This window comes from Capra hircus, chromosome 4, assembly GCF_001704415.2.
Source record: "Capra hircus breed San Clemente chromosome 4, ASM170441v1, whole genome shotgun sequence".
NCBI lineage: Eukaryota > Metazoa > Chordata > Mammalia > Artiodactyla > Bovidae > Capra > Capra hircus.
Window position 1 is genome coordinate 26,022,658 of NC_030811.1, and position 8,257 is coordinate 26,030,914.

An 8,257-nucleotide genomic window follows, 5' to 3' on the forward strand; every position below is an offset into this window, starting at 1 on the left:
GTACTATATGTATAGTCAGCCTCATCCTTTTTATTTCTCAGCATGTTTGGTAGCAAAAACATATTAAAATAAAAAATGAATGGTGTATAATATATAAAAATTTTTAATCCCTATTTTGCATACCTGAAACATATATATATTGTAAATCAACTATACCTCAATTTTAGGATATCAAAGATTATTTTAAAAACTCCAAGATGAAAATTCCCTAATGGGCCCTTAAAAAAAAGCATTTGAACTTCAGGATACTGTATGTGAAAAAGACACAAATTTTTAAGTCACTGGAGTTGGAAGCATTGTGGTACTTTGTCTGGCTGATACAGGGGAGGCTGCCATCCTTACCCCAGCTCCCCTGTTTGGGGAGCTACCGAGCCATCTCCCTACCCCAACTTCCCAGTAACTTCTTCGGACTGACTACCTACTCAACAGTCACACCTTAAGAGATCTGGAAGAAACGAATATAGATTCTTGCTTTGAAAAAAAGTTGAGATATATGCTACATGTTTGTGGTGCTAGCCACTAGGGTGATATCACAGACACTAGAATCACCAAGCCAAAGGAGGGAAGCCAGATTCTAGGAGCTGAGGCGGTGATGTATCAAGAGGAGAGTCTTCCGTTTGAGAAATTTTGCAAATGGTAAGGAGCGGCGGTAGGTGGGAGAGGAGAGGGGGCGCAGACAGTGTACTAGGAGATGCTAGAAAGCGTGTGGCCATGAGAAGTAAACTACTTCTGTCTCTAAAGGCAAAGTCTTTGCGATAAACTTCAATTAATAAAAATGCCTGGGATTGGTGTTTGTTCTTTATCTTTAAATGATTCCGTTTAGTGCAATTGTTTTATTCCAATTTAGTTCAGGAGTGGGAGACCATATTTTGCTGTATAGAAAGCTTTGCCTGACTGTGACATCCATCTGGGAAAGCAGTGACCACCAGGATTATTCTATTTCATACTCAGGGTTATTGCTTTTGTAGATGAATGGATCCAACTAGCTAGACTATTGTACAAGCTGAATTCCTTACCACGGCAGGGTGCTGGGCATTTGGTTAGCAGCTGTGGCTGCTGCTTGCTCCTAAGGTATGAACAAATCACCCCACTGACGAGCTGAGCTCAGGGTGGTCTCATTAAAACAGATGCCACTTGGATACAACTTCACAGGACCTTGGAATGCAGGGAAGTTTAAGGGTCATCTAGTCCAGCCACCCACACATTTCCACTGCGATCTGCAGGAACTAAATGACTTCTGCCCCAGCTTGAAAAGGCAGGCATGCCACCTGCACCCCCACACGAGAGTCCATTCTGTTCCATGTACTCTCAGACTTTATTCGGTTGATTGGGTGGGGCTGAAGAGGAGGAGGAAGAGAGTGCTGGAGGGCTGGGTCAGTAAGGGTTATTCAGCGTGTGCTCCATGATGGTCAGAAGCCCCAGCCATGTCTCCTGGGCCGTGGGGATGATCTGGGAGGCTGGCAGCAGGAAGCCATAGCGCCCCGTGTCCCGGAGTTCAAAGGTGAAGGAGTACTTGATGCCTTGGTTGTAGGACCAGTCAATGCTGCCTCCACTGGCTTGGTCTGCGGCAGGAGCAGAACCGGCAGAACAAGGTCACTCACTTGAAAATATTTGAGTGGGCCAAGCTAACGGTCCCAAGCCGAGAGCCTCATGCAGTGTCGACTGGAGTCAGCCTCTGCTACCTTCCCACTCTTGACCAAGCAGCCTGGCTTCCTCCCAAGATGCTCCCCTGAAAGACTGCAGTCCAAGAGGGCCAGAGAGGCAGACCAGCAATGGTTTTCCTCTCACTAGGGCGTGCAAGGAAGCTCCCATGATTTTGAAAGCCGCCTCCGTCTAACAGTGGCTTGGGTCAAGCCCCCACATATTGGTAACCAGGATTGTCCCCCAGGGTCCTGCTCTGCAGGGGCAAAGTGCAAAGGGCCAGAGTCATAGCAGGAGCCCTCGGCTGTCTTTGGCAGACAGCTCTGCAGTAAATAAACAAAGCTCCCGAGGAACTGGGCTGGGGAGGAGGAGGTGGCTCCAGATCAGAACTGAACCCCATAACACTCTGAACAAAGCAAAAACCTTTTCATTCAGGGTTGAAACAGTCTCCAAACAAACTTCAAACAGTCCAAAAGCAAGGCCAGCCAGAGGTGAGATTGCAACCCCACTTGCCCCCCAAAACTGGGCAATCAGGGCAGGAAGTCAGAAGTGTGCCCCTGTGCTCTGCTTCTTTAGGACTCTTCCCTGAAGAGTGAACCCCAAATTTGCTGTATCCCCCTCAGGGCCCTACGGAACCTCCTCCACCCCACACCTGTCTCTGCTGCAGCCAGTGAGTCTCTGCTCTTCCTGCTGTTCCCAAAGTACATCAAGCCAGAGCACGTGGTAGGGACTTTGTTCTAGAAGATTTCTCTGCCTAGAATCTCTTCCTCAAATAGCCTCTTGGCTCCATCCCTCATTTCCTTCAACACTCGGCCAAATTTTGCTCTCACTGAGGCTCATGCTTCAGTCCCACTTCCACCCCCATTACTTGAGTCCCCTCACCCTATCCTGGGAGTTCTTTTTCTCCTTAGCATCGATCACTTAACACACCATATCATTTCCTTATTCGTGTTTATTGTCTAGAATAAATGGTCTGTCCCTGACTAGAATAGAAGTCTGCTTATTTTATTCCCAACTGTGTCTCAAGCACACAAAACAAGCCCTAGTGTATCATAGGTATCCAATAAACATTTGTTGACTTAATTCCATTTGATGCATTGCATGGATAAGTAAGCTGAGAAAAGATAAGATATATTCTATAATAGAAGGGCATTGGAGGAGAAGTATTTTTTAAGTTGAATTTCTTGGGGGATCTACAAGGCCAGCAGAACTCTCTACCTGCTCCATGTATAAAGGTGGATTTAACCCCAAAATAAGAGGACAAGAGTTCTCAGAGGAACTGAAGTGTTTGTCTGAAGGTATCAAGGAAGGCAGAATTCACATCAGAAAAGGGCCCTCTGCCCACCAAGCCAACAGTCAGCTGGGGCCATTCTCCTTGTCCATGCTCCCCACATTGGGGTACCCCTGGCTACTTCCTCTGAGAGAGACACTCCCATAGACAGGAAGAGTCAACCTAGCTTCCTCCCAGGACCACCCACGAGACCATGCACACTTACAAATTGTTGTGATGATGCTGCCATACTTATAGCTGGTCCCATACAGAGAGCTCAGGGCCTCAACAGCAGACTTAGCCACCTGATTCTGGAGAAAACGCCAAGCAGGACGACTTGTCACGACCAGCAACCCCAGATCCCCCATAACCTAGGGCCAGGGTATCCTGGGGGCTGGCAGGGTGACCCAGGAGCACACGCCCTGCAGAAGCCCACCCCCAGCAGACAGCATGGAGCCCACTGGGCCTTGCAGGGTCAGTCTCAGGAACTCAGAAGCCCTATGATTCTGAGCTTGTGGGCTGTCTGGCTGGTACTTTGCCGCCCTTTGGTCATTCTGCAGCCCCAAGTGTGAACTTGTGGTACTAGCTCAATGTCCAGCCCTGCCCTTTGCTCTGTTGTGTGATAAGAGTGACCAAAGCACTCTGTGCCTCAGCTTCCCAGGCGGAGAGTCTAATTGGCCTTGCTGGTCTTCCCAAGCCATCAGGAGTCCATGGGAGAAAGGGGTGCTAGGCACAGTGTAGGCCCTCACTAAGCAGGTTTGATGGGCCCGCCCAAAGCTGCCTTTGGGATGCGAGGACAAGCAGGCATCAGGTACATACCAGCTCATTCTTGTCAGAGACTGATTGTGTTGTGTAGCCATAGGGATAGAGGAGGAGCTGGGAGTAGCTGTGGATGGAGAGGAAGGCCTTGAAGTTCCCATGGTCTTTCACAAAGTCGACAATGGACTTGACCTCCACTTCGGAATTGGCATACTTGCCGTGATAAGTCTCCGAGCAGGGGTTGCTGCTGGCTCCTGCCTCTGTGGGAGGGGAGAGAGGAGAGCTGGCATTCTTTACACCCAAGTAGTTGGTTTCCAGGGGCCTCTGGTCTTTGCAGGAGGTGAGATGTACGAGGCCTCACCCCCACCCCAGATAAGGAAAGGGCAGAGAGGCCTTTTATAATCTGGGGGTCCTGGGCCTCCCTCCCCAGCCAAACTTGGACAGAGTAAGAACACACCCAGAAAGGTAGGAAGGGTCCCCGTGTGAGCCTGCTCCCTGCAGTGTAGTGACCACGGAGGGAAGGGGCTGAAGTTATACTAGAAAACCCCTGGATGGGTTTCAGACCTCAGATCCATCGGGAAGGCTTTCCTTTTACTGGCAAGGAACAAGCAGGTCTCAGAGGCCACCTTCCTCACTGAGTAACTTGGAGGAGGGGCCAGCATTCCCCACATGCCCCCATGGCAGGGGCAGGAGTCGGGTGGGGCAACAGAACAAAGGATGGTAAAAAACCATTCTGGGGGTCCCACCCCTGCTCCCCAAACCACACTGGGCCTTACTCCCAAAGCCGGCGTCCCAGTTCCGGTTGGCGTCCACCCCAACACAGAGGGAGCTCGTGACAGATCGCGTCTTGCGCCACAATCGATTCTGAGAGAGGAGAATGGTTAGCCACCCCATAGGGGCCACAATCAACACAGAGCCTGGGTACGCACACAGTAGGGGATCAGAAACCATTTTCAGCTGGTCTTCAGGGAGGAAGATCTGCAGAGGAGGCTCTTGGCTGAAGAAAGATGGAGGAGATGATAGATGGCCCTTGGCAGAGGGTTCTACTGGTGGAAAGTGAAGAAGGCACGTGGCATTCCCCCAACCCCATACATAGCTGATTGGTAGCAAGTTGTCCCATGGAAATAAAATAGAACCAGGAAATAATTTCTGGGGAGTATGTCTCCACCGGGGACAGTTCTGTCCCCCACAAGCTGGAGATGTTTGCAGTCGTCTCATCTGGGGGCTTGAGGAGGTCAGAAAGATGTTTACACAGGACAGCTCCCGACACACCAAGAATTATCTGCCCAAACTGTCAAGAATGCCAAGGTCAAGAATCCCTAGTCAAGGAGAAAAGGTCTGTTTGTCCTTCCCTCAACTTCTGGGGGCTGAGATTAGGGGAGAGTAGCTTGTGGGGGGGACAGAGGACAGAGGCTTGCCCCGCTTCCCCCAAGAACAGAAGGGCTATACCTGGCTGTGAGTGAAGACAAAACCATCAGGGTTGGTGACAATCTCCAAGAATATGTCCATGCTGTCAAGAATGGCAGTGAAAGTCGGGTCCTGGCCGTAGTCTTCTGTGAACTGGGGTTGGGGGGAGGGCGGTGTTAGGGAGCAGAGGGGCAGAGCAGGCCAAGCCAGGCATCTGCTGTGCTGGACCAATGGATGCCTGCCTGTAGCCTCCTTCTGTGGTCACTGCTTCCGGATGGGAGGCAGGGGCCAGGTGAGAGCACCCTCACCTCCCCAGGCTCACCTTCTTTGCAAACCAGACCCCAGTGGCCTGGGTGATCCACTCCCTGGAATGGATGCCTAAGTCGATCCAGATGGCAGGACGGTTGCTTCCCCCAGTGCTGAACTGGATGAGAAGAGCAGGAAATAGTTCAGCTGGGGCCCCATCTCATCCCCTGGAAAGGGAGTGCACTCTAGGCTGTCTGGTCTCTGTACCCCAGGTTGAAACTCTGTCTGAGGGACCATCACTCAGGTGGGAGGCAGAGGTGGGTCTGGACAGGGATCCTGCACGGCCTAGCTTCCTGCCCTCAGCTCAAGCGAAAGTGAAAGTCGCTCAGTCGTGTCCAGCTCTTTGCGATGCCATGGACTGTAGCTTGCCAGGCTCCTCGGTCCATGGAATTCTCCAGGCCAGTATACTGGAGTGGGTGAGCCATTTCCTTTTCCAGGGGATCTTCCCGACCCAGGAATCAAACCCAGGTCTCCCGCGTTGCAGGTGGATTCTTTACCGTCTGAGCCACCAAGGAAGCCCAAGAATGCTGGAGTGGGTAGCATGGGGCAAACATGACTTGGCCAGACTTCCGGGCCCCACCGTGTTCCCAGACCCACACATAGTTCTGTCGAAGGTCAGGAGCATTTTATCTGGACTACCCAACTCTGGGATACTTTGCACAATGTGACACTTGACTGGGAGCAGGGAGTCACCTAAAAGTTTAAATTGTGTGTACAGGTATGTGTACACCTGTGCTACACACAGAGTCTGTGTAACAGTGTGTTTTCTGTCACCCTGGGCTCACCCCGGGAGCCCTGTTCACAGATGTGGGCATCCATTCTCGCGGAAGTGCCCATGTACATGCCCTGGCAGGCACCCGTTACCTTCAGCACGTAGATGGGACGGCCTTCATAGCTGCTGCCAATCTGGAGCTTGCTGACAAGCTGCGGGTGCTCGGCCACCAGCAGGTCCATGAAGTCATAGATCTGAAGGGGCAGAGGAGGGAAGGCCGCCTTTGTGGCTTCCGAGGGGAGCCTGGATGCCTCCCTTAGCAGCTCCCTGAGCGAGCCTGCTGTGGGCCCCGAGTGCAGAGGAGCTGCCACCCCGAGCCTCCAGGCAGCGTGGAGACGGGGCAGAATCCACACACTTCCAGGCTGGCCCTGACACCATCTGCCGGTCTGACCAAGAGCTTGGCGCTCGTGGGGGGCAGCGCCCTCCCGGGGCCCCTCACCTCGTCCAGGGTGTGGTAGGTGGCGTAGTTAAATGAGTCGGTGCTGCGGGCCCGGCTCTGGGAGGCGAACATCTGCTCCTGCTCCTCGTCTAGCAGCGACTGCACGTCCTCGATCATGATCCTGTATCTGATGCCATGGGCTTCCAGGAAGACTTTAACAGCCTGGAGGCTGGGGAAGGGCACTCGGACGTCGATGGGGGAGCCTGGCTGGGCAGGGCCCCTCCAGAAGTCCAACTGGGGAGGACAAGAGCCACTGTCACTGCGGGCTGGGGAAGGGCACCCATGGGAGGGGGTGCTGGCGCCAGAATTTCCCATATAACTGGGGATAGGGCATGAATATGACAGGAAGAGGATGAGGGGAACCCCTGGGCACTGCACAAAGTCCAGTTTGGTCGGGTGAATGGCCCAGGAAGTGGAGTGGAGGGGCTTGGAGGCAGCAAGGGAGAGACGAGAGCTAGAAGTTGGGACAGGGGGAGGGTGGGGGAGGCTCTTTTCTCAGATGCACAAACGCAGCAAGATTCTGAAATTGGGAGGTTTAAGTCACATCCTAACCGGGATCTTCAGTCCCGTAGCTCATTCCTGGGTAGCTGGGGAGAAAGAGCCCAGGTCCCAGGTGGCCCCGGATGGGTGGAGGTCTGGGGCAAGCCCGTCTGCTCTCAGAGGTACCCTGGGGCCTTGGGGCTGCTCCCACGTCCTCTAACCTGCAGGTGCTCCAGGTCCTCCAGCTCCTTCACCGTCTGCACCTCGGCCTCATCGGCGGCAGAGATTCGGAGCACCTGGTGCCTGGGCAGAGCGGGAGGGGAGGCTGAGGGCCTGAGCAACTCCTACTGGCCATGCACGCTCCCCAGGTGGGAGCATGGGGGCGGGGCCAAGTAGGGAAAGCACAGGGGATCCCAGCAATGGGAGCCCTGGGCCCCCTGGAAACTTCTAGACACTGCTGCCATCACCGCCCCAGCTTCGACTCTTTCTCTCTCCAAAGACCGCCAGGCCTCCTCCTGCCTCTGCTTTTGAAAATTCCTCTTTAGGGCTCAGATTCTCTAGGGCTCACGAGGTTGTCCTGAGAGACTGGACCCTTTCTCAGTCCTGGTCCCCGGTCAGCCTGCCTTCTGGGATGTGCTAATTTGCTGCCCTCTGGCCATCTACCCATGTATCTCCCCCAGGTGCTGGCTGGCGGATGAGTGCTCCCCCATTTCTCCTCTGAGCACCCCCTCCTCTCCATGCTCCTACCCCACAAAGTCCTCTTTGCCGAGGGCAGCCCCCAGCAGCACACTCAAAATCAGCAGCCCCTGCATGCTGCAGTCAGTTGGGAAGGTCAGCAGATGCGGAGAAGGTCCTGGGGCCTTTTAAACTCTCCCAGGACAGATGTCTCCTGGCTGAGCCCAAGAGTAGTCCTTCTGCTCACACCTGGGCCCTCTCCCACGGGCAGTGGGGAGGGGAGTTCCGGGCTCTGACACCCGCCCACCCTCCATGATAAAGTGGCAGGGAACAGGGCAGCTGGAGAGATAAGCCAGGCCTCAACCTCTGGCCATTGAGGGCCCAGCCTGGGCCTGAGGGTCAGCTAGGGCTTGAGGCCTCCCAGCTGGAAGCCTGCTTGCCCATAGACCCTCCAGTCCCATTACTGACCTGGCAATGGAGAAGAAGCCGGGACCCTGTAGCCTGGCTG

At 53.7% G+C, this 8,257-nt stretch overlaps 1 protein-coding gene across 1 annotated transcript; it reads right to left on the minus strand.

Moving 5' to 3' along the window:
* LOC102183207 (carboxypeptidase A1) lies at positions 1,270–7,954 on the minus strand. The gene is made up of 10 exons (XM_005679477.2): positions 7,822–7,954; positions 7,296–7,377; positions 6,595–6,828; positions 6,248–6,349; positions 5,400–5,501; positions 5,120–5,230; positions 4,447–4,534; positions 3,731–3,930; positions 3,138–3,222; positions 1,270–1,562 (listed from the first exon to the last, which is right to left on the minus strand). The coding sequence occupies exons 1-10, from the start codon at positions 7,884–7,886 to the stop codon at positions 1,375–1,377; spliced, it is 1,257 nt and encodes a 418-aa protein (XP_005679534.1). The 5' UTR covers positions 7,887–7,954; the 3' UTR covers positions 1,270–1,374.

Bases quoted from the DNA above. Each gene is read 5' to 3' on its own strand.
- LOC102183207 (XM_005679477.2), bottom strand. From the start codon at position 7,886: ATGCAGGGGCTGCTGATTTTGAGTGTGCTGCTGGGGGCTGCCCTCGGC. The intron at 3,931-4,446 runs GTAAGGCCCAGT...CCCCTCCCACAG, and splicing joins CTGGGACGCCGGCTTTGGGA to AGGCAGGAGCCAGCAGCAAC. The intron at 3,223-3,730 runs GTATGTACCTGA...CGTTTTCTCCAG, and splicing joins TCTCTGACAAGAATGAGCTG to AATCAGGTGGCTAAGTCTGC.